Below are 25475 nucleotides of genomic sequence, written 5' to 3' on the forward strand. Positions count from 1 at the left end.
ATTGATTGCCTGACACAGTTTGAGGAACTCTGTCAGTCTGTACTTGTAGCAACCATATCCCAGAACTAGTTTTAATGAAGAGCTATGAACTTCTGGAGGTATGAAGCAAATCAGAACTGCAGAAGTTATCCATAGCCTAAGATGAGAACTGCATAATCAATGGTTATGTCAGGGGAAAATGCCTTAAAAATATGAGACCTCCAATTGTGAAACTGGCAAAAAGAAACAGTGCTGCAGATCCCAGTATAAAGTATTTATTTAATACTCAACAATTAACACAAAGTCCTCCTTTAAATTTTTTTTTTTTTTACAGTAAATAAAAATGTATTATTCCCCCCATGCATGATCACTGTGTATTAATTTAAGCCTTTTATTTTAGATGTGAAAAAATAAAGTGTTTCCCCAATTTCATCTTTTAATCATACAGCTATCACGTGGTGCACTGCATTGAAAGGAGATGAGAATTATGCCTAATGCAGTTTGTGGTTATTATTTTTTTACATAAAGTGTTAAATGAATCAACCACCCAATAAAAATAAATATTGCATCTTAAAGAACTGATAGTTTTGCAGTATCCCTTTTCTGTAAATAGAAATACGTTGCAAAGATTTTTTCCATGTGCTGCTTATAGCAAAAAAATGTAGTGGTTTTGTTTGGTTACTAAAACAAAACCTCAAACTGTCACCATTACACACTATTACAGACCTAAACCTAGAAGACTCCATTCTAAAAGAAAAACTGTGTGTTGGAGGAGGTTTTTTAGCTGCTGAATATCTATGTATAAAACAACAAGGCTAAGAAATTCTGGTCTAATTAGCAGCCAATCATCTACATTCAATGATCCATTCTTATCAGAGGAGAGGTAAGCAACTACTTTAAAGAAACTTCTGTATAAGAATGGTGTAATTTGAAACTAATTTTAGATACACAGAATTGTTCTGGATGGTGCAAATTATACTAATTGCTGTGACAGGAATGAATTTCAGGGATGTGTGTGTGGTATTGAAGTTTCCTGAATGTGCACCTTTAATTACACCCTCTCTGGGTTGTCTTGAAATACTTTTGGCACAGGGTTTATAGATAAGCTATACAACTATTTACCCTGCCTTTCAAGACATTCCTTTGTGACAGCAAAGGTCAAGCATTTTTCATAATACACTAAAACAAAACTGGTTTAAAAATGTAAAGCACCAAACAAATGTTTATGCTTTATTTTGTGTTATTGTGAAAAAGGGAATACTGCATTTGAAACTGTAGAAGACTATATATCTTAATCAAAGACATCAGCCAGCCTATTGGAAGTCTGATAACAATCATTCCCATCAGTTCTATTGGCTATTTCTTTTTACATAAATAATATAGACCAAACATCATAAAACATTTCAGCAACCTTCTTTAACAGAACAGAGGAGCCCTTTTAGTTGTTGAGAAACAATTGCAGGACTTAAATTCTGAAATTGTCTTTTGAGTTATCAAATTGCCAAATTCATGCAGCTCCTAATGAAAAAAAATTCAATCAAGTTCAATAGGACTGCTATCTTCTTGACCATCTTCTGCATCATCATCTTCCCCAGCTCCCATCAGACTGTTTAAAAGATTTCCTATAATTAAATACAGGATAGTTAAATTTTAATTTTGGAAAACTAGTGGAGTAAACTATTTTATTTTGAAGTTTGTTACTGTAATGGAGTGGATAATTAAAAATATAAATATAGAAGTTAAAAGGTATTCCTCAAATTACAGCAGTTCCACAGTAGGGTACATTGCAGGCCCAATCAGTGTTTCTTATGTCCCTTTAAGTCAGGGGTGGCCAACCTGAACCTGAGAAGGAGCCAGAATTTACCAATGTATATTGCCAAAGAACCACAGTAATATGTCAGCAGCCCCCGATCAGCTCCCCCGACCCCGCTCCCAGCGCCTCCCTCCCACTGGCAACCCCGCTGATCAGTGACTCCCCCTCCCTCCCCGCATGTCCCAAACAGCTGTTTTGTAGGGTGCAGAAGACTCAGGCTGGGGCAGGAATAGGAGCAAGGACATGGCAGGCTCAGGAGAGGGGGCGGGAAGGGGTGTAGTGGGGGCAGGGCCTGTGGCAGAGCCAGGGGTTGCACAGTGAGCACCCCTGGCACATTGGAAAGTTGGCGCCTGCAGCTCCAGCCCCGGTGTTGGTGCCTACACAAGGAACCGCAAATGAACTTCTGAAGAGCCACAGGTTGGCCACCCCTGCTTTAAGTGATTCAGATACTTACTGATATATGGAAAATTTTACTTCAGAATTAATAATTCTTTAAAAACAAGGCCAATTTTTAAAAACACCATGTGAAAAACATTTTGTCATAAATAAAACGTGATTACATGAGGCCACAGTAATCATCTCAAAGCGAGCTAGAACACTTTAACATCTGAGCTAGAAGAGAGCTATAGTTGAAGCCATACGCTGTTCTGTTAAAAAAGACTTGGCATCTGAGGCATTCATTTACAAATGAAACGGATCAATATATTTTAAATTAAAAACCATAGAAGCAGTGAAGTTATTTACATTAATTTTGGAAGCTACTTTTTCCAACTGAAACATTGATTAAATATTACTCCGGGGGGGATTAAATTAAAATTAAAAATTCTGCGCCAAAATTTAAAAAATTCTGCCGATTTTATTTGTCAAAGTAATGCAATATAAGCACACCAGTTTTAATTGTTTTTTGCAAGTTATTTAAACTGCAATACAGAAGAAAGTTACAATAACTATTCAGCATTTCCTAAACACATGAAAGTTCAGTTAGAAATACTTGGTAACTAATACCCTGCATTCCAGTTATAATCCTGGATTTTTCATTTAAATTACATGACAGAACACCAACCGGGGGGGGGGGGGGGGGGGGGAAAGCAAAAGCAGAATGTCATTTTAAATTGCTTAGACTTTCACACATGAAAGTCATACCGTTTTACTCCTGGACCTAGCTGGGTACTTTGGAGAGGGGCTTGGTTCTGATTGTCCTGACATTTTATTGACTGCTTGGTAAAAGTTTTATTTGCCCTCAAAAGTCTTCTTTTTCTTTTTTTAAATGGGTAAGTAAAAATCTAACCCCATTGTGCCACTTTGGCACAGGAAAAAAGTGAGGAAAATGCATAGATCTTCTTGGCTGATTCCCTTACTGTCTTTACATCACTCTGGCAATGTAGGGGCTTTATAATATTTACAGGTTTTTATGTTCCCATTCTCAGTCAGTTCCCCCAGGAACAGTTAACTAACAGTAGAATAATTAATAATGTTACTATGCAGACAGGTTGCTACATTTCTGCCTCAGAGAAGATCTATTAACCATCAACAGAAACATTAACAAAAATGTGGGGATTTTTTACAAAAGCTATTTTCTTTAACATAAAAACAAACCATTTTCAGTAACATGATACTAATATTTAATTATTTTTTCAATTCTCAAGAAGTTACATTTTATTAGGCAGGCAGGCTGCTACACTTCTGCCTCAGGGACAGAGCCTTCCTCCTGCATAACAAAAAGACCTACCCTCCTCCATCCCCCTCGAGCAGTGGTATCAAGAGAGAGGGACAGAGTCTCTCTCGCTTGGTGGCCAGCCCCGTCCCCTGACAGTGATCAACATCTCCCCTGTCCGCACACGCATGCTGAGTCCCCTCCTCCCGCAGTGATTTGCATCTCTGAAGCTGCTCCAGGCACACTGGAACAGAAGCACTGCCTTGAAAGAGACGTGTTCCCCCACAGATTTCTTTTCTGTTTTTCTGCGCGGGGTTGCACAGAAATATGCAGACCACATGAATTCTGCACCCCTGCATGGGTGCAGAATTCTGTCAAGAGTAAAATATGGACAATTCTAACTTCAGTGGGATTTGAGGGCAATCAGCCCTAATTATTGACCAGGCCCTAAAAAGACATCTGAGAAATTAGAAGTTTTTAGATATATCAGACTGATTGATTATTGACATGCTTTTTAGGTTCCAGCTTTTACTGAAGTTGCCTCCGTTAACCCTAGAAACGTTGCTGAAAGCATTGAAAGGCAGAACACATGTACACCGTAACATCTGCCTTAAATACAGGAATGAATCTTGGGAAACAAAATTGTGATTTATAACATAGCATTCGCATGTCCTCCATCTCACTCTCACAGTTTCAAACTTCTAAAGCCTGTTTACATACTGGATCAACTACAATAGTGATATTTTCTACTAAACTTTGGGTACCAGATAAAGGAACTAAACAGGTATTTATTATAAGCCAAAGGAGTTTCTGAGGAGCTTATTTCTTTATGGGAAAATATTGTAGTCAATGATTTTTTTTAATATATTGTGGTTCAATTTGTTCCATTCTGATTTAAAAAACACAAACCAAAACGTGAACAGTACTTAGTAACTGATGTTTTGATTTCTTCTTCCAATAAGACTTTTGTAGAAAAAAACTGTATTAATATTGATTCCTCATGCATAAACAAACACTTTCTACACAAACACTACTTACTTTGAAAAATATTAGGCGTCTCTCTAAGGTCCCAGTTCCGCAAATACTTCCAGATGTACTGAACTTTAAGAAATGAATATTCCCATTGAAATTAATGGGAATACTCAATATGCTTCAAGTTAAGCCAATGCATACATTTTAGCAAGAGGGTTTACTTTGCAATTTACTATTTAATCTCAAATTTAATATTTATAGGGAGATTATACCATTTCTTCCCTATTTTTAACCCGAAGTGAGGATTTTGCAAACTTTATATCCATTACATTACAAGTATAATTGATTCATTTTTATATTGGTGACTAATTTTAATCTATGTTTATTTGTGTCAAAGACACTGTACATAAATTAAAATTTAATAAATTAGGCCAAATACAATGCATAATAGTCCATAGACTGGTACTACTTCCAAAAAGATTTGACATTGTAGCCACAGACATTTCATCGTTATAAATTACCTAGTAATCCTCCGTAGGATGATGTCTGCTTGGGTGGAACTCCAAAAAAGAGCTGTCCTATTCTATCTAGGTACTGAAATGACACACAAAACAGATGTTAATTGTTTATACATGTCAAAGTATCTAAGATAAGAAAAGTCAAACCCTATAATTTTCTAGAAACACAACTTCTCTCTCCAATTTGCAGAGAAAACAAATGTTTTTGAAAAAGATAATCAAGACAATGTGCTTTACATTAATAAATTATCGTAACTGCATTCTCAAAAGGCAATTTTCTAAACCTCATATTGTTCCACTGACAAACACTTGGCAGAGTATAAATCCCATTTGATAAAACCCTGATAAAAAGTCATCCGTTGCATTTTATTAGGTTTCACAATATAGCACGTGTGTATGTTATGTTGAAAAGGCATTATTTAAATCAATTCTACTGGACTGTGTTACAACTAACTACTGACAACTCACCTCATTATACATAGGATCTCTTTTCAGGGACGGTTGATACTGTTCACACAATACTGTAAATACAGTTAGTTTTCCTCTAGAAAGGAAACAAAGCACAAAATGTAATCTTAGCACAAAATGAAAAAGTTAATTAAAAACAAAGTAATAAGTCATACCCATCGACAGCCAGTAACAGAAACCAGATGAAATTTAGCAACGGTTGTACAAATGGAGGCCCCTTTTCTATTGAAGGATGTTTCTGTGTATATGTTGTAAAAACCACTGATGCACTCGTCTTATTTTTTAAGCAGAGAAATCTGAAAGAGGAAGCAGTAAAATAGATGTTAAAATGGTATTTGGAGCTCTCAAGAATTTCTTTTAAACTAAGAAAAAAAAGTCTAATGTTCAATAACTGTAACTTAAATAAGCTACATCAGGCTCAATAGATCAGTTAATAACAGAAACTCTATTAACTGAAAATGAAGAGCTCTAGCAACTGCTTAAAATCAGCCAAGGAGAAAATTGTTGAACAACTTTAAAGAACACTAGAAGCATTTGCAAATTAATAAGAGTCATACTATTATTTTAGATAGTAATAGTTAATGAGAAAGTTAATCTAAAGGAAGACATGATTCTATCCAATTTTATTCAACCTCTAATAGAAGCACATGAAAAACTATAACGGATGCTACTTTTTATGCATAATTCAGGTTAACTGGAGCTGTCCTTACTGTGGCCAAAAGTTTATCCCATGGAAATAAATTTTAATTTCAGCGCATACCTCATTCTTCCTGATATCCAAAATAATCACCCCCCTCTTTTGGTGTACATCTGTTAATCTTGAATGACAAATAAAACCTCTCTTCTACTCTTGGTAGTGATTTAGTACTAGTACCCAAACAAATTCTGTCCATATTGAGTCTAAATGTCTGCAAGTCCTATCTTAAGTAAATACAGTCAGATTCTCAAACAGAATTTGTCACTAGTTAATGACCTGATTGATGACCAAGATCATCTGATTCTTGAGTAATGCCAAGTTATTTCTAGTTATAGTCTTTGAAAGACCCACACACATACTGGCAATTTTCTGCTCAGGTGGCAAATATTAGCAAGTATCAAGAAGGCTGTAATGAGCGTTTTCATTTTCAGTTCTGTATTAGCCTCTGTATCTGAACCATTAGACATGGTGAGGTTTTATTATTTCATTAATATTGTTCACTACTGATCAAGTTACAACATCGATTTTGCATAGGATTATAGCTTGTGACAACTCCACATATGTTGTAAGATTTATTCTAGCTATACATCTAGGTCAGTAAAAGATTTAGTTGTATAAATACTGCTTGGCATAATATACCTTTATAAATGCTTTTCAACATATTTAATTGCCCTGCCTGTACTGGAAACCCATAAGGAACTGCTCCAGTCTACAGGTTGGAGAATATTACAGTAAAAGCAGAAAGACTAGGTTTGAGAAATGTTTCAGCATGACAAAAGCAACCTGTCCAACCCGCCATATAAAAGGCTTATTATAATAAAAAAATTATAGGTGACAGATGAAAGAGAAGCCATTTTTGCTGGCAGTTAGGCAGGCAGCCTGGGAACTGTTCATCTTCAGAGCGTATTTGTTAAAACGGAGTTAAAATGTACACAGTCCAGGCTAGTAAATCAAAGTATTTGACATATCAGTTTGTAAAGCTGCATAATTATATGTATTCCTTCCCCCTATAAAACAAATACTTTAATGATCTTAGGAAACTGGCAGTAACTCCACTCACTGAAGTACCCTACACTGTCATTGAATGTGCTTGATGGAACAAAAGGAGTAATTCTTAGATGGCTTAGATTCTTAGCTCCCAGGCAGGGACCACATCAGCCTTTTGTGTTTGCAATACAATGCTCTGGGCCTCTGGGCACCACCATCAGATGAATAATAATGACAACGACATATTTCAACATCGGGGGTATTATGAAGAGAAGAAAGGGATCTTACAAATGATTACAAATTCATTTTTAACATAAGGGCACTAATATATCCTCTTAAAAGGAGACCTTTTACTTTAATGATGAGGATGCTGTTCTCCGATTCAGATGGATTAGTTTAGTTCTCCCAATAGTTAGTGTGATTTCACATTTTCACTGTCAATTTTTGTTGGGGTGTTTTTTTTGTTTGTTTTTACACACACAAATATATAAATTATGGGAGTGGATCACATATAATCTTGAATCAAAATACAAAAGTTTTTCCATCTCATTAACTATACAAAAGACTAAGAAACTTTATTCACTTTTATAATTTCTTTTGCAAAAAGATATGTTTAACTCTCAGTTACTCTACTTCACTTGAGGCCAGACTCCAGAATGCAAACAGTTTAAGCCAACACTTTGCACAGCAAACACTTTTATTACAAATAAATGTTGAACACCTACTGTAAGACTGCCTGAGCTACAAACATGTCCACCTCACTGCGATATCCCCTGGATGATGAATATTCTACTAGCATATTAGCACATCCTTCGCCATCCATGGAGTGCAAGAAGTGATACCGAGATTCACAATAGTTTTGCTCTACAGAAGAGAGACAAAAAGAAAACAGCTGTTAAGAACTCAGTTTGTTATGCTTAAATTCAAGAACATTTGGTAGGTTTGTTCCTTTTCCAAAAGGATGCGTCATGGGGGCTGTTATGTAAACATGGGTATATACACAACAAATACAAGGAAATGGCCATTTGTCTTTGCAAATACATTTTAAATACATTTTGAATTAGTAATATTTAAAAACTGTTTGTTTTCAGACATTGCTTCTCCTGTCTAAATTGGTCTTACTCCTCAAATGCACCAAATTACAATCTTAACCATCAGCATATTAAATATATTATTACCAGTAGTGAGATGAGGGGCAAGACCTTTCACTTTAAACTCAAATGCCCTTACCCTGAATTGTGTGGAGAAGAGGTTTTGCCTAATTTTAGTCTGACCCACTCCCACTATCAAACTTAAGTTATTTCTATACTGTAGCAAAAGTTAATAGAAAATAAAAAGATTTACCAGAACTTCATTTCAGGAAAAGCTGTATTCTAGCCAATGCCCATGGTATATCACAGTCATGATATTAATTATATTTTGAACCCAAAAGTCCTGTTTTAATAATCCAGTCTTTTTCAAATTAAAGTCTCAAAAAGATATGACCTAAGAGAACACACACACTTTCATCTGTGGACGGATAGCAGTCATCTGCTCTAGTCTGAGGACACTCAATTTTAAGTACATGCTGTTTCCTTTGCCCATCACGTCCACACTCCTGCTGAAGCCTCATTGAGAAACCAACACTAATGCTTCAGAAATATTCTCACTTGGCAGCTGACAACAGCAATACCCATCAAATGCCAACAAATAATTCACACAATTACGCCACTGAGAAAAGTACGGCACATCAAACAAAGGTAGTCTGAACTTTTGACCAAGGGGTAAAGTTTACTATTTTTGACTAGCAACTGGACTTCAGAGCTGCAGAAGAGCGGGTCTGATTTTGTTTGGTTAGAAAGTTCACTTAGTATACTGGTGTTGGTAGAGACCCATGGGACATCAGAGAAAGTGACTTTTTGTTCAATTATTGTCAAACCAACATTCGTATGTACTGTATATATAAACACACCTTAAATTCATGCATCATCTATGATTGAAATAAGAGTTTTATGCACCTCTCTGTTTTATCATATTTTACATTTGATTTCACGCATAATGAAACCACAATAAATTCAAGAAAAGGGCTCTGAAATTGTTTTTTTTTTTTTTTCCTTTTAAATAGCAGACACTGAAATAACTTCTAATTGGTGGCGTCTTAAACTCTATTGTGACTAACCTGGGTTTACTAGAACACTAGGTGGAAGCCTCACTCTGTGCTCTGCTCTGCAATAGGTTTGTCAAGCAAAATTTTAACTTGTACAATAAGAAAAGAACAAACCCAATCTTTACGAAGTGATATTTTAATGTTCTTAAGGGTGAAAAAATGAGTTATTGATATAATTATCTTAAATTTTTAGAAATATCAGTGTTACAAAAATGATCAAAATCAATTGTTCCTACCTTTCCACAACGTGATGGCTAATAACTGATGTAGTTTCGGATGACCGAGTTTCCCTGATCCACCACTGGACCATTTCAGTGCTCTGGACACAAAAGCTACTCTTTCAGGAGAATTTGGATCCATCAAACTAAACACTTTAGCCAAGTTTTCTAGAAGCAATACAAATATGCAATTAACATTACCAGAACATAGCAGAGTTTCTCCTGTTATCAATAAACCTTTGTAAAAACATCTTGAAAGATTACTTGTTCTTCTTAAATGAGTGACTGAACAATGTACTTCCATGTGTAACAGTCAATCTTAGCTCTGTAAATCAGTAACATCCAATTGACCTCTCCGCTGCAGTGCCAGAAACTATACCCTGCCTAGTAACTGGAACTAGGTAGGAACAGCTTCCCATGTCCCATGGCTTAGGATAGATGTTCCTTTGCTGTCAGGGAGTTCCAGTGAGGAGACAAGGCTTCAGTTAGGAAGGTGCACACCAGTCATAAGAAGTATCAGGGATGGAAGCCTGTAATTAGGAGCAGGGCTGTCGGAGGACCGTGGAGTGAAATGCCAGACTGAATCTATGGAAATCAAGTGCATTCCCTATCCCATTCTCCAGTTGGTCTGCAGGCCCCTAGAAGAGGAGTTGATGTGGAAGGGACTCTTCATATGATTTCCAGCTGGGCAGCTCACAAGAAGGGCTTTATGAACTGCACGCTTACCGAATCAGACAGTCCGACAAGCAAAGTTTCTTTGACAAAATGGCCGACCCGCGGGCAATGCACACATCACCACACTGACTGGATAGGAAGCCGCTGTCCATCAAAGCGGCGGAGAGGTCAATTACTGTGCAGACAATACTTGTCGCTCCTGTGCTGGGGAGAGGACAATGCCAAAAATCATGCTCCACCTACAAAACATAGTGATGTTTGCTCAAAGTATGTCCGTATGCTTAGAGCCACATCAATTACTGAGAATCCATTATTTTTCCAGCAGTTTTGTCTGTGTGTCACTTCTGGAACTAAATTAACCCCTTAGCAAAAGGGAGCCCACAACTCATGGCACAATGAAAGGGATTGAAGGTTCAGGAGAACGTTACATTTCTGATAACACAAATTTCTCTGAAGTGCAAATACACTTGAAATTCTGTCAAACTAAACACAATGAGAATCTCACCTAGTAGTTCATCTGTTACTTTTGCGTCCGATTTCTCTAAGGACTCTAAAACCAGCATGGACAGATCAGCAGCACTGTTTTGCTACAAAATGCGCACAAAAACAAGAAATGTATTGTTAGTGCTGAAGCTATCATTAGTTGCTAGAAAGAGATCAAGAAAATGCTTAAAGCATTTTGTGAAAATAAGACAAATTTTCAGATGGAAAAGGGATCATTAACCCTCTTCCATCCTCACAAAAAGTAGTAGTAATTTAATAAAAGTAAACCAGAAACCTGCATGAAAATACAGCACAACTGGCTTAGGCTGCAAATGCAGTGTGGACAGATATGAATGTCAAAGTCTCTACAAGTGATGCAATTCATCTCTACACAGAAAAGACACAGGAGTCGTGCACTGGGAAAAGCAACTACATAGCAACTTCCCACAATAAAAGACTTGCCTGCATGTGGACGTTCAGGAAAGTTAAGATAAATTAACCAAATCCTTGAAGAAGCATTAAGTGAACTAAGAAACGCCACACAAGGGCTTAATGTGCTTTAACCTGTGTATTGCGTCATAATCTTAGTATTAGATTTGTCTTTTCTGATTGTCCGAGCGTAGACAAGCCCTAGACTGCTTATTATCCCAAAACTTTTAGCACCAATGAGTCACCATTTAACCCTCAAACAATTTTGGGGAAAAAAAAAAAAAAAAAAAAAGGGATTTCTTACTTGGCTGTGACTGAAGAACAACAGTGCCCCTGAATACATCAGTTCTCTTGCTTCTACATGTTTGCCTTGGGACATATACCTGCAAATAAAAACAAAGCAAAAAAAAAATTCTTGAGATAAAGTATCATTAAGCGACAGGTTTGCATATACTCAAAATCACTTGAATTTGGAAGTAATTTAATATTACTTGAAGCACAAGGTGACACAAAGATTTATTTTCAAAGATGCATATCTGTATTGGAAAATCAACGTCTAGACAATGAAAACTACAATAAAGCTGGTTGTATACAAAGCATATAGTATATGAATGGACCTTATTATAAATATTAAAAAAATAATAATTTCCGTTTCCTGGTTGTAAGCTCTCTAACACTGGTCCTTGCCCAATAGTTAGTCCCAAAGAGAGAACTGATCAACAGTTATAAGCATATGAAAACAAGGAATTATAATGGAACTTTGGAACATCACATTATCACTTTTGCCCTAACAAAATTTTTGAATATAAAACTTAATATTCTTACTCTCTTGGAACAGTGGGACTGCACCCAAAAGTCTGGTATGATGTACAAGACATGTATTCTTATTACATGAATAATAAATGAATGTCTCCAGCATGTCCTATTACATCAATTAATATATGGAAGTTTAAAGTACTTTCAGTATAAATGCTATCCAGCACTGTAACATACAGTTGAGCCATTACAAGATGGGGGAGGGCTAGCTCAGTGGTTTGAGCATTGGCCTGCTAAACCCAAGGTTGTTAGTTCAATCCTTGAGGTGGCCATTTAGGCATCTGGGGGAAAAATTGGGGATTGGTCCTGCTTTGAGCAGGGGGCTGGACAATATGACCTCCTGAGGTCCCTTCCAACCTGATATTCTATAAGCTTGCATATCACAGACCTAAGAATGGCCCTACCGTCAGACCAAAGGTCCATCTTCCAGTATCCGGTCTTCCAACAGTGGCTAGTGCCAGATGCCCCAGAGGGAATGAACAGAACAGGTAATCATCAAGTGATCCTCCCCTGTCGCTCATTCCCAGCTTCTGAGACATCTCCACTCAACTCTTTCCCAGTCTCTCTTCACTCTCCTCTAGTCTCCCTAATTACTACTTTTGGCTACTACACAAGAGGACACGGGAAGTGCAATCATCCTTTGCAGAGCCAAATTAGCGAAGCTTTGATAGTATCTACAAAGGTGACAGCAATCAGAAAGAGTTACCACATAATATTTCAAAGAATCTGAGCAGTTGCTTTCACCCATTTACAAAGACAACAAATACAGTCTTTGTAAATGGGTGAAAGCAACTGCTCAGATTCTTTGAAATATTATGCATTAGATCAGCACTGGGAACCCTAACTCCTGAGGTGTCCACACTGGCAAGGCACTTAGAGCGCCTAGACCCTGCAGCTGGACTGCTCCTGGTAATCCACCTCCACGAGAAGCATAGAGCTTTCTGCGCCTCGGCTGAAACGCTGTGGCATCAGTGTGGACGTGTTGCTTTACTGCACCGTGATTGGCCTCCAGAAACATCCCATAATCCCTTGAAGTCAAGTGGCCACTCTGGTCATTGTTTTGAACTCGGCTACAGGCATGCGGCTACCCCATTTCAAAGCTCAGTTCCTGACAGCACCCACGCTTATCTGCTCTGTGACACAAAGCAAACCATTACTGTGGAATGCTCCTGCTGCAGAGACACGTGTTTGAAAGAGGGGCTGATGTCGGGTTTCCCCCTTCCCCTGACTGTTATCTGAACCTACAAGATAGCATGCTGACACACTCTGCCCCCCAAAACACACTGTCTCTCCCCCCACGTACACACAACACACTCCCTGTCACACTCCCCACCCCTCATTTGAAAAGCAGCTAGCAATCTAGTAGGATGCCCATGGAACAATGGGATTGGGAAACCTGCATCATGTGGCGCTGTGCCTGCCCCATTAGGCATTGCAAACCCTTTCCAAACCACACTTGTACTGGGATAGCTGCCACAACGCACTGCTCTCTGTGGCATTGCAAGAGCCGCAAAAGTGGACGTGTTCCACAGTCACAAGGAGCACAGTGTGAACACACAGCAGCACTTTCCCTGCTGCTGTCTCCAAGGGCTGGTTTAACTCCCAGTGCTCTACATCTGCAAGTGTAGCCGTAGCCTTAGAAACTTCACATTTCAAAACCCAACTGCTCAACATTTCAGCTTCTAGCTTCATTTAAAAATGAATGTTAAAAACTCAAAGTGAGACAAAAACAACAACCACCCTTCATTCCAAAATTGCCATCCTAAGACCATGTGATTATTACCACACTACTGTCATTACAGTCTCCTGGACAGAACATCCACCACTCTCCAAAGCTAAAGGTTTTGGATGGTCTAACTGCATTTTTAATTTAGAATTATCTCTTACACGTGATAAAAAGATCTTAGAGAAATGAGAAATTATTTTTGTTGTCTTGTAATTCACAAACCTGTTTTGCCTCATTCTAGATTAGAATACTTGTCAATTGTGAAATCACCACTGAAGGATATTAGCCATTGGTTTAAGTAGTCTTGGGTGCTCAAAAGAACATTTGAGACAAGGTTACCTTTTCTAAGGGTATGTCTACAGCGACAGAGTTATATTGCCGGCAGTTACAGCGCCGCTCAGAGAACGCTGAAAGCAAACTGCTGTTGTGTGTTCACAATGTCAGCTGCCTGCACAATAGCAGGTTCACGCCTGTGGCACTTGCAGCGGTATTCGGAGCGGTGCACTATGAACAGCTATCCCACAGAGCAGCTCTTCCTCTTCGGCTGCTAAGAGTTGTGGGAAGGCAGAGGGGGTTGAAGGGCATCCTGGATCCTGTCCCAATGCCCCATGATGCATTGCTTCGCATCCCAGCAATCCCTGTGCTTCTGTCTGCATTTGGTGCCAGCTTTCAATGGTTTGAATACTGCACGCTCTGCCTCTTCAGGCTGCAGGAATGGTCCCATCCTATTGACCAATATGCTGCTCGCTCTCACTAACACGTCGCAAGTGGCAGTGGAGTTATTCCTTAAACTACAAAGGCAAGAGGAGTGTGACATTGATCTCGCCACGCATAGTAGCTACGACACGAGATTGCTTGCGGCATTCACAGAGGTGCTGACCACAGTGGAATGCCACTTTTGGGCTCAGGAAACAAACACTGAGTGGTAGGATCACCCTGTCATGCACATCTGGGATGATGAGCAGCAGCTGCAGAACTTTCAGATGAGGAAAGCCACATTCATGGGACTGCGTGATGAGCTCGCCCCAGCCCTGCGCTGTAAGGACACAAGAATGAAAGCTGCCCTGTCATTGAAGAAGCTCGTGGCAATTGCACTTGGGAAGTTAGCTACTCAAGACTGCTACCGATCAGTCATTAACCAGTTCAGAGTGGGAAAGTCAACTGTTGGACGCCTGTTGACAGCAGTGTGCAGGACCATTAATCGCATCCTGCTCCTAAAGACCACGACTCTGGGTAACATGCGTGACATCGTGGATGGCTTTGCACAAATGGGCTTCGCTGACTGTGGAGGGGCAATAGATGGCATGCATATTCCAATTCTGGCAACACACCACCTAGCCACCATGTACATTAATCACAAGGGGTATTTCTCTATGGTTCTCCAGGTGCTTGGGAAGCACTGTGGGCATTTCATGAACTTTAATGGAGGCTGGTCCAGAAAGGTGCATGACAAATGCATCTTTCAGAACACTGATCTGTTCAGGAAGCTGCAAGCAGGGACCTTCTTCCCAGACCAAAAGATCACGGAAGGGGAAGTTGAAATGCCCCTTGTGATCCTGGGAGACCCTGCCTAGCCCTTAATGCTGTGGCTTATGAAGCCATCCATACACAGGGAATTTTGACAGCAGCAAGGAGCAGTTCAATAACAGTCTGAGCAAGTGCTGAATGACTGGTGACAGTGCTTTTGGCCGTTTAAAGGCCTGCTGGCATTGCCTAGATGGGAGGCTGGACCTGGACAATGACAATATTCCTACGCTTATAGCCGTGTGCTATATGCTCCATAATATTGGTGAAGGGAAGGGTGAAAGCTTCACTCAGGGCTGGACCCCTGAGGCTCAGCACCTGGAGGCTGAATTTGGTCAGAGACCAGGGCTATTAGAGGAGCGCAGCACAGGGCCATAAGGATCAGCGATGCCTTGAGGCAGCAATTTAAAGCTGAAATCCACTAATAGTTGTTGCTATGCTCAGGAGTAGAGTGCTTGTAATGCTAGGATGTGACTGGGGCAGACGATGCACTATAAAGGTTTAAGAAAAATGCCTGTTGCTTTGCAGGGCTCTGTTTTGCTTTCAAGCCAAAACAATTATTTTATTAAAAAACAACAACTGGAGGAGAGAGACAAACAAGGAAAACATTAACACTGTGGGGGATGAGGGAAGGGAGGGTCCCAGGAGTAAGTGGGGGTCTCAGGACGGTTAAAGATTTGTGTATGTCCAGGTATCATATGCAACCTTCTCCTTTGGAATACAGTGCAGCAGGTACCATACTTCAGCAGGGCTAAACTGCAGAGGAACCAGGTGTTGAGTGCAGTAGGTACTGGAAGTCCTAAGGGCTGGACTATTACGGGGCTGGAGTGGAATGCAGTGGGTACAGACTGGAGCCAGGAGGTTGATAAGAGTGTGTTGGTGGTGTCTGGGGGACACATGGAAAAGTTTTGTGACAGCGGCTGCATGGGAGGGCGGGCGCAGAGCTGCTTGGTTTGCAGTGCTAGTAGCGCCTGGAGCGTGTCCGCTTGGTGTTCCATAATGTTTAAGAGCCACTCTGTGGCTTTGTTTTGGCACGCCACATTCTCCTTTCATTCCCTCTTCTTGCTATCCTGCCACTCCTTCAATTCTTGTTTTTCAGCCACGAAGTGCATCATGACATCATGCAGAAAGTCTTCTTTAGTTCTTTGTGGCCTCTTCCTAATTCTGTGCAGCCTTTCAGATGGCAATAAAGAGGGAGGCTGAGCTCCCAAGGTCATATCTGTGAAGCCAAAATACAACATTTTACAGAAGCAGTATTGTTTGCAACACACAGACCGCTGATTCAGTGATTTAAAACACAGCCACTATTCACATACCTGTCACTAACAGGCTGACTCCAGGCAAGCACACATGAGCCACAAGACCTGCAAAATGGTGAGTAACAGCAGGGGAAATCAGTGTTCCAGGACTGGACATTGGACATGTGGCTCTTGGGGAGAAGTAGCACTGTGTGTGTGTGTGTGGGGGGGGCACCTTATAATCATTACTGTCCCCACATTTTCCCCAGGCTGCGTTTATTATGGAAGATATCTTGCTGCTGACGGTGAGCAGGGAATCAAGGGAGGGCTGACTGCTGCTTCCGCCTTGATCCTTATGTGGCTCACCTGTGTGCAGCAATGCCACCGCCGCCGCACCCCCTGCAGTGACTGCAGAGGGGTGCAGGAAAGTTACCCTTAATGGGACAAGAAACAAAGCCAAAGAATCTGTAGCAGCGGATTGTCCAGCATCTCCATGAGAGTTTCGTGGAGATCTGAGGCATATTCCTGCAAAGTGAGGGAGTCAACACCACGTTCCGCCGCTCAGAGTAGGCATGTGGTGGTATGTGCATCATACAGACACAAGCCCGCTTTCTGCAACTCTCCTGACCCCACCAACTCACTTCAGCGGTTCCCAAAAATCAAAGCCACTTACCAGAGACCTCCTCTCCTGTTTGAACTTCACCAAGCTCTGACAGCTGTGACTGGCTAGCCTCCTCCAGGGTAGAGAAGAGCTCCTAGCTGCATGCATCTCTGACCTCCGAGTCGTCCTCTGCCTCTGGGTCCCCCTCCACATCCTTGTCCAAGATTTCCTCCTCCTGGCTCGGTCTACTCTCGACCGGCAGGCGAGCCACCGAAGTATCCACAGTGGCCTTCGCAGGGGACATGGGGTTGCCAACGAGTATTGCATCCAGCTCTTTGTAGAGCTGGCAGCTTGTGGTTGCAGCACCGGAGCAGCGGTTTGCCTCCCGCGTCTTGTGGTAGGCGTTCCGCAGCTCTTTCACTTTGACCCTGCACTGCAGTGTGTCCCAGTCATAGCCCCTTTTTGTCATGCATCGTGAAATCTATCCGTAGGTATCATAATTCCTACGGCTGGAGCACAGCTGGGACTGAACAGCCTCCTCTCCCCAAACGCTGCTGAGGTCCAGTAGTTTGGCATTGCTCCAAGTGGGGGAATTGCCTGGTGCGCGGAGTAGGCATGGTCACCCGGAAAGATGTGCTGAGACCACTGCATGCATAACTGAGCAAACAGGAAGGGAACTTTCAAAATTCCAAAGGAATTTAAGGGGTGGGGCTCATGGTTGGTCACCTGAGGGCAGGGCAGTGGAGTTCAAACCGATAATCAGAGTGGCGAAAACAAGCATTGTGGGACACCTCCCAGAGGCCAATCACAGCGCTGTAATTGACCAGTGTGTCTACACTGCGACTGCGGAGCTGTGGCCTTGGCGCAGAAAGCTGTATGCCTCTTGTTGGGGTGGTTTTTAACAGCACTGCAACTGTGGAGTTCCTGCGCACTAAGTAACTCGGCAGTATGTTCAGACCAGGAGTTACACCGCAGAAAGCTGCTTTACTGAGCAGAAACCTGCACAGTGTAGACAAGGCCAAAGTTGACCTTCCTGGATTCCCACTAATCTTTCAGCCAGACAGATAAATAAGAGATCAGAGATCGTATCTTTTTGAGCTAAGATTTTTTTTTTTTGCTCTCAGCTAAATTTCTGAGGCTGACCCTGCTTAAATGTCAATACTTCCATAATTTTAATATACTGTATGCTCCAGTGATTTCACTTTTATTTGATCATACTATGCCTTCCAAATTATTTTGATCCTTGGTTTGTTTTTGTTTATTTGTTGTTTTTGTTTTTTTTTTTACTAAAAGATTACCTTCATCTGATTGCCTCTAAAGAGATGTTTTGTGGACTCTACCGTATAGCAGAGATTGGTTTACTGAATGGATGAATAGGTATGTAAGTGAGGATTTTGTAACCCTGGCTATTCATATTTTGAATAATGGCTGTTTGTTGTTTTTATATAAATCAATCAGAAGGAAAAAAGAGATTGCTATTTCTTAAACCTACTGTAACAATGTTCCCTCTGACCACACAGGACAAAAATACCTGTTTCCAATAGGAGTATCTCTGTTCCTCCTCCTCCAAGCAAACTGCACTGTAACACCACCTTCCTGCTAAGTGAACTCTAGAGACCCATTAATACCGACAGTTCAACAATACAAGATTCTTGCTCAGTTCCTTGCTTCCTATTCCACTGCCCCCAAAGCATTGCCTTTCAAGGTCACTGCCTGGGGAGTAAAAATACCAAAAAAAATCAGGAAGACACCTATGACTAGGTATGGAAAATATAACCACTTAAGCTTGTAGCAATTTTATTTATTTACAGCAGCATCTTACAAGTCTATTTTAACTACCATTAAAGCATACAACTATAAATGGAAGGTATTAGGATCCTGTGTCTGCCAAAAGCTCAGTTAAATTCCTTCTTTTGAAGACAGGAGAAACAAAATAATGCCATTTTAAAATGAAAATCATTTAAAAAATAGTGGTGTTGACATAACTAATGTACTACATTACACTTATCAAAATATAAGTGGTGCATATTTGCACAGTTATAGTGGAATTCTATGTGCAGGTTTATTCAGATGTGAAATGAGCACATTACAAAAGCTAAAGATAAATTTAGCCTTCAAATCTTTCAAAAATAGAATTTCTCACTTCATGATACTGTATAGTCACTCTCCAGATCACAACTGAAGTTATTAAGAAAGCAACACGGAAAACTAACTAGCACTGTATCTGGCAAGTCAATTAATGAATTAAATTGATAATGCTTCTTGTTCCTTATCTTTTATAAGTTTCCCCATTGTTATGGATAACAGTGGAGTGGGAGCAGGGAAATGTAGAAATGGATGGAAACATTTCTGTAAATGAGACCTTGACGGCTTACTCAGATTAAACAAAGTGTCCATGAGCACTAATAAAATGTAAGCCAATTTGACTATCACTTTGAACTTAAACCTGGAAGTCTGACTTGAAATTTCAAGAGTCAGAAACCTAGATGTGTTTGAACTAGTCACTATCTACATTAATAATGAGACCCAAGTACCCGTACATTCATAGGAACTGCCACACTGGATTAGACTCAAGCTCCATTTATCCTGCCTTCAACAGTGGCAAGCATCAGATGCTTCAGAGGAAGGTGTAAAAACCCTGAAACAGGAAGAAATGGATAATCTGTCCACCCAAATTAAGTCTCATCCTAATCTCTATTAGGGAATGGTTTAAACCATAAAGTTTAGTATCTCTTCCAAAATTTATTAGCACTAACTATAACAACTCTAGATATTCTTGTTATTTCTAAGTGGGTATCTCTTTCTGAATATTGATAAATTCTTGGCCTCAATGACTTCCTGTGGCGAGGTCCAGTTTAATTATGACTTATTATGAAAAAGTATTTCCTTTTTATTATTTTTTAATTTACCACTTTTTATTTCACTGAATGCCTCCTTGTTCTTGTGTTATGCCTGATCTGCCCATTTTAAATTAACTCAATGGGTTCGAGCCAGGATGCAAGTTACTGCACTTTAAATTACTATGAAAGAAAAGAGTGCTTGTTACAAGTTGTGTAAGAAAGAAAAAATAAATATCACAATCTAAACTTTTCTGCAACAAAATTAAAGATAGACTTCTGCAGACATAAATGGTGTCAACAGAAGTATTTGGAGATGTATTGTTACCCTTAAACATCTGAGTACTATTTAGTCACTCAGACTAATATTAAATGCAAAAGAGTGCTTAATAATAAAGTCTTACACAGTAGATGACAATTCAAGATTACAGCAGCCATGTACTCAAAGTAGTAATACCACAGTACAAATACTGTACCATGGAACGGACCTGTTACATTACTCATTAATAGGCAAGGCACAAAATGTGGAGTTGTGCTGTAATATCTGCTTTTTTAAAAAAAATTCCAAATTGACTAAACTTGGTGAGAAATCAATGTATTTTAAAGAGTCTTCAAATCAAGTTCTGCTTAATAATCCGTCAATGACACTAGAGTCAGGACATCCAAAAACGAGAATTACATCTGATCTGTGATTAAAAGCCAACCTGCCAAGCCACCCATTTGGAGAGAGACCCTCACTGCGGATTCATTTTAAGGAACATTTAAAATCACTTTACTCTTAAAATGGGGATTTCACTGTGTATTTTAATTAAGATATTGATCAATGTTTGTTTTTTTAAATTCAAATTGTAATTTTATGACAGGTTTGAAGAAATTTGCAGTGTACTTTTACATATGAATGACAATTAAAAGGAAAAAAATTCGGAGTAAAAGAAGAGTTGACAGGTGCTAAGAATATACCTAAGTTACCACCAGATGCTAACTTTTACCCATCATGAGGTTTACTGCAGAACTACTAATTCAATCACAGTAATAATATTAACACGCTGTACTACTATTCTGTCTTCCATCTGGGGATCTCAAAGTCCTTTAGCATATGTTAATTAAGTCATTCAGCAGCTTGTTTTTATATATTTAACCTTTAAATAACTGACAAGAAACCGTTCCTCAAGAACTCACATTCTTTGATACATCTTAAAATGTAACCTCATCCTTTTGTTTAAGATTAAACATCCCTAAAAAGGAATGAAAGCAGCTGAGAAGGTGGAAGGGGTTTAATGTAACTAACCCATTTATAAAAAGAAAAGGAGTACTTGTGGCACCTTAGAGACTAAAATTTATTTGAGCATAAGCTTTTGTGAGCTACAGCTCACTTCATCGGATGCATTCAGTGGAAAATACAGTGGGAAGAGTTATATACATAGAGAACATGAAACAATGGGTGATACCATACACACTGTAACAAGAGTGATCAGGTAAGGTGAGTTACACTATCAAAGGCTCGTTCACCTGCACATCTACCAATGTGATATATGTCATGTGCCAGCCATGCCCCTTTGCCATGTACATTGGTCAAACTGGACAGTCTCTACGTAACAGAATAAATGGACACAAATCAGACTTCAAGAATTATAACATTCAAAAACCAGTTGGAGAACACTTCAATCTCTCTGGTCATTCGATTACAGACCTAAAAGTTGCAATTCTTCAACAAAAAAACTTCAAAAACAGACTCGAATGAGAGACTGCTGGATTGGAATTAATTTGCAAACCGGATACAATTAATTTAGGCTTGACTAGAGACTGGGAGTGGATGGGTCATTACACAAAGTAAAACTATTTCCCCATGTTTATTTCTCCCCCTCCACCCCCCATTGTTCCTCAGGCATTCTTGTCAACTGCTAGAAATGACCCACCTTGATTATCACTACAAAAGGTTCTCCCCACCCCCCAGCTGGTAATAACTCACCTTACCTGATCACTCTCATTACAGTGTGTATGGTAACACCCATTGTTTCATGTTCTCTATGTATATAAATCTCCCCACTGTATTTCCCACTGAATACATCCGATGAAGTGAGCTGTAGCTCACAAAAACTTATGCTCAAATAAATTTGTTAGTCTCTAAGGTGCCACAAGTACTCCTCTTTTTTTTTTTTTTTGCGAATATAGACTAACACGGCTGCTACTCTGTAACCCATTTATGCATCTCAATAGAAAAAGGTGCAAGGCTACCTAGATCATTACCTCTCTTTCTATTGGTTAGAGAGAAGACCCCTACCAACAGGACTAGCCTTAGGATGCCAAGATGCTGGAGCAAATTGGCACAACAGGGGTAAGAAAAAATGAGTAAGGAATCTTTTTCTCCAATTCTGCTTGCTCCAAGGCAAGTCTCTGAGCAGTGCCAAACAGCCAGAAAAGGAAGAGAGAATGAAAAACCAAGCTGCATCTGCTTTTGGGCCTAATTGTTGTTGAGATCACATGGGACTTTCTAGACATGTGTGACGACAGCCGACCAAAGCAACAGAATACAAAAAGGAGAGAAGTTGAATAATTGGGCCATTTACATATGGGAGGCGAGTAGCCCATGATTTACAGGTCTGTGTGGACCTTCCACAAGAGGTCAAGCACCCATCAGGCCACAGCTGAGTGGTGGTGAAGAGCTAGGCCAGGAGCTGCCTCACCTCCCAGGCCAATAACTTCAGGGTGGGGGGTAGCCCATGATCATTAACTACAAGACCCCACCAATCAATGGGTGGCCCCAACCCCGAGTAGATTAGAGATGGGGGGCCAGTCTCCAGACTTTCTGCCCAGGGAGTCTCGGGGCACTACAACACCTCCCTTCATTACCCCCTCCCCCGCCAGCCAAGAGCACCTCTCCCTCGCAAGCCAAACTCCAGCCCCGCTTCGTAGAATCTCAGGAGATCATCTAGTCCAACCCCCTGTTCAAAGCAGGGCCAAATCCCCAATTTTTGCCCCAGATCCCTAAATGGCCCCCTCAAAGATTGAGCTCACAACCCTACGCTTAGCAGGCCAATGCTCAAACTTCCCCCCGCCCGCCAGACTCCAGCCCCCCTTCATTGCCCCCTCCCCCGCCCGCCGGACTCCAGCCCCCCTTCATTGCCCCCTCCCCCGCCCGCCGGACTCCAGCCCCCCTTCATTGCCCCCTCCCCCGCCCGCCGGACTCCAGCCCCCCTTCATTGCCCCCTCCCCCGCCCGCCGGACTCCAGCCCCCCTTCATTGCCCCCTCCCCGGCCCGCCGGACTCCAGCCCCCCTTCATTGCCCCCTCCCCCGCCCGCCAGACTCCAGCCCCCCTTCATTGCCCCCTCCCCGGCCCGCCGGACTCCAGCCCCCCTTCATTGCCCCCTCCCCCGCTAGTGAAGAGCCCCTCTCCTTACAGTTTTCAGAGTAGCAGCCGTGTTAATCTGTATTCGCAAAAAGAAAAGGAGGACTTGTGGCACCTTAGAGACTAACACATTTATTAGAGCATAAGCTTTCGTGAGCTACAGCTCACTTCACCGCCAGACTCCAGCCCCCCCCCCCCCACCTCCCGAGGGGGACGGACGAACTAGGGCGGCGGGCAGAGGGAATTCTTCTCACCCCTCCCGCAACCCCCTTCCCCTCAATTCCGCCTCCCTTAGGCGCTTCACGCTGCTCCTCCCGGTGAGCGGCCTCCCCGCTCTCGCCCAATCAGCTGGCGAGCGGGAGAGCCGGGCGGGGCGCGCGGGCAGCAGGGCAGTGTGCGGTCGGAAGGCTCTGGAAGGGGTGCCGGGCCGGGCTGTACCTGAAGAAGAGGGTCCGGTACATCTGGTGCGCCTCGTAGTATTCGCCCTTCTCCACGCTGGCGCGGAGCTTCCCCTCCACCCGCTGCACCCCACCCCGGTTCCGCCCGCCGCCCTTCGAGGCCTCCTGCTCCGCCGCCGCCATCATCGCCGCCGCCATTGATGCGGAGAGGGGCGGGCGGAGAGAGACAGGGGCCCGGCCCCGCAGCTGCCCTCTACCCGGGCCGGCTTCCGTCGGCCCCGCCCACCAAGCCCGACGGCAGCCTGGGCGGGCCAGGGCCCGCAGCGCAGCTTCGCGGTGGCGACGCCACACCACGTGCCTCGGCGACGGGCGGGGGAGGGAGGAAGGCGGCTATGGGGGAGGGGCGGCAATCGCAAAGAAGGGGATGGCTAGCGAGCGTGGGCTGAAGGGTGGATGGAGGGGGGAGGCAAGATGCATCGGGGCGGGGGGAGCGAGGAGGAGGGGAGGGGGGCAGATGGTTTTGGCGAGGCCAGGGCTGAGCTGTCCCAGCTGGAGGGAGGAGTGGGATCCTCTAACAGGATTGCTAGCCCAGGCCAAGGGGGCTGCAAAGGTGCATGTCCCAGGCCACTTGTGCTTGTTTGGGTGCCCTTCTGCTTCGCTATTCATTTAACGGGTGCTTTTTTTACCTCACAAATATGAGGAACATCAAGCCTGGTTTTGCTATGGGGCGGAGGGGGGGATCTGTAGAGGGTCTGAACAGAGGTGTATTTGTGAACTCACCTTCCTTCACGTCACGCTGAATCTTTTACAAAACCAAACTTTCTCCAAATGTGTGTATTAGTCATAAGCTCAGTAGGTGTGAGAACAGTTTTGTGAATACACTTATACATCATTCATGCACACTGATGGTAAACAAAAAAATGTCATACTATGGTCACCTTTTGGAAACAGGACTAGAGCAAAGCCAACTCACAGTGCGTGGCATCAGGGTCCATATACATGGCAAAATTCACAGGTTCCATGACATTGGTGACCAAGCGGACATAAATGGATTCTTAGGCTGCAGCAAAAATGAAGTGCCTGTCTAAAACTTTGCATAATGACAGGTTTCAGAGTAGCAGCCGTGTTAGTCTGTATTCGCAAAAAGAAAAGGAGGACTTGTGGCATCTTAGAGACCAGCAAATTTATTTGAGCATAAGCTTTCGTGAGCTACAGCTCATTTCATCGGATGCATTCGGTGGAAAATACAGTGGGGAGATTTATATACACACACAGAGAACATGAAACAATGGGTTTTCTCATACACACTAAGGAGGGTGATCACTTAAGATGAGCCATCGCCAGCGGGTGGGGGGGGGAAGGAGGAAAACCATTCCTGGTGACAAGCAAGGTGGGCCATTTCCAGCAGTTAACAAGAACATCTGAGGAACAGTGCGGGGTGGAGTGGGGGGGGAGAAATAACATGGGGAAATAAAAAAAAAAGGAGTACTTGTGGCACCTTAGAGACTAACAAATTTATTAGAGCATAAGCTTTCGTGAGCTACAGCTCCCTTCATCGGATGCATCTCCGATGCATGCTGCTACTCTGAAACCTGTCATGGGGAAATAGTTTTACTTTGGAAAACCTTTCCTGGTGACAAGCAAGGTGGGCCATTTCCAGCAGTTAACAAGAACGTCTGAGGAACAGAATTGAATTGGAATTAATTTGCAAACTGGATACAATTAATTTAGGCTTGAATAGAGACTGGGAGTGGATGAGTCATTATACAAAGTAAAACTATTTCCCCATGTTATTTCTCCCTCCCCACCCCACCCCACCCCACATTGTTCCTCAGATGTTCTTGTTAACTGCTGGAAATGGCCCACCTTGCTTGTCACCATGAAAGGTTTTCCAAAGTAAAACTATTTCCCCGTGTTATTTCTCCCCCCCACCCCACCCCACACTGTTC

The 25475-nt window shown here is 41.8% G+C and overlaps 1 protein-coding gene across 1 annotated transcript; it reads right to left on the bottom strand.

The window, feature by feature from the left end:
• Positions 1–238: 238 nt before the first annotated feature.
• Positions 239–23891, bottom strand: GET4 (guided entry of tail-anchored proteins factor 4). The gene is made up of 9 exons (XM_038420392.2): positions 23567–23891; positions 11344–11422; positions 10633–10714; positions 9471–9620; positions 7814–7952; positions 5560–5700; positions 5405–5480; positions 4940–5012; positions 239–1601 (listed from the first exon to the last, which is right to left on the bottom strand). The coding sequence occupies exons 1-9, from the start codon at positions 23722–23724 to the stop codon at positions 1513–1515; spliced, it is 987 nt and encodes a 328-aa protein (XP_038276320.1). The 5' UTR covers positions 23725–23891; the 3' UTR covers positions 239–1512.
• Positions 23892–25475: the final 1584 nt, after the last annotated feature.

Source organism: Dermochelys coriacea, chromosome 10 (assembly GCF_009764565.3).
Source record: "Dermochelys coriacea isolate rDerCor1 chromosome 10, rDerCor1.pri.v4, whole genome shotgun sequence".
In the NCBI taxonomy this organism is placed as follows: domain Eukaryota; kingdom Metazoa; phylum Chordata; order Testudines; family Dermochelyidae; genus Dermochelys; species Dermochelys coriacea.

What these genes read in the sequence shown, in the direction of transcription:
- GET4 (XM_038420392.2), bottom strand. Translation starts at nt 23,724, where the DNA reads ATGGCGGCGGCGATGATGGCGGCGGCGGAGCAGGAGGCCTCGAAGGGC. An exon ending in CTGTTACTGGCTGTCGATGG is followed by an intron (nt 5,481 to 5,559) that starts GTATGACTTATT and finishes TTTCCTTTCTAG; the next exon opens with AGGAAAACTAACTGTATTTA. An exon ending in GAGATCCTATGTATAATGAG is followed by an intron (nt 5,013 to 5,404) that starts GTGAGTTGTCAG and finishes GTGTCATTTCAG; the next exon opens with TACCTAGATAGAATAGGACA.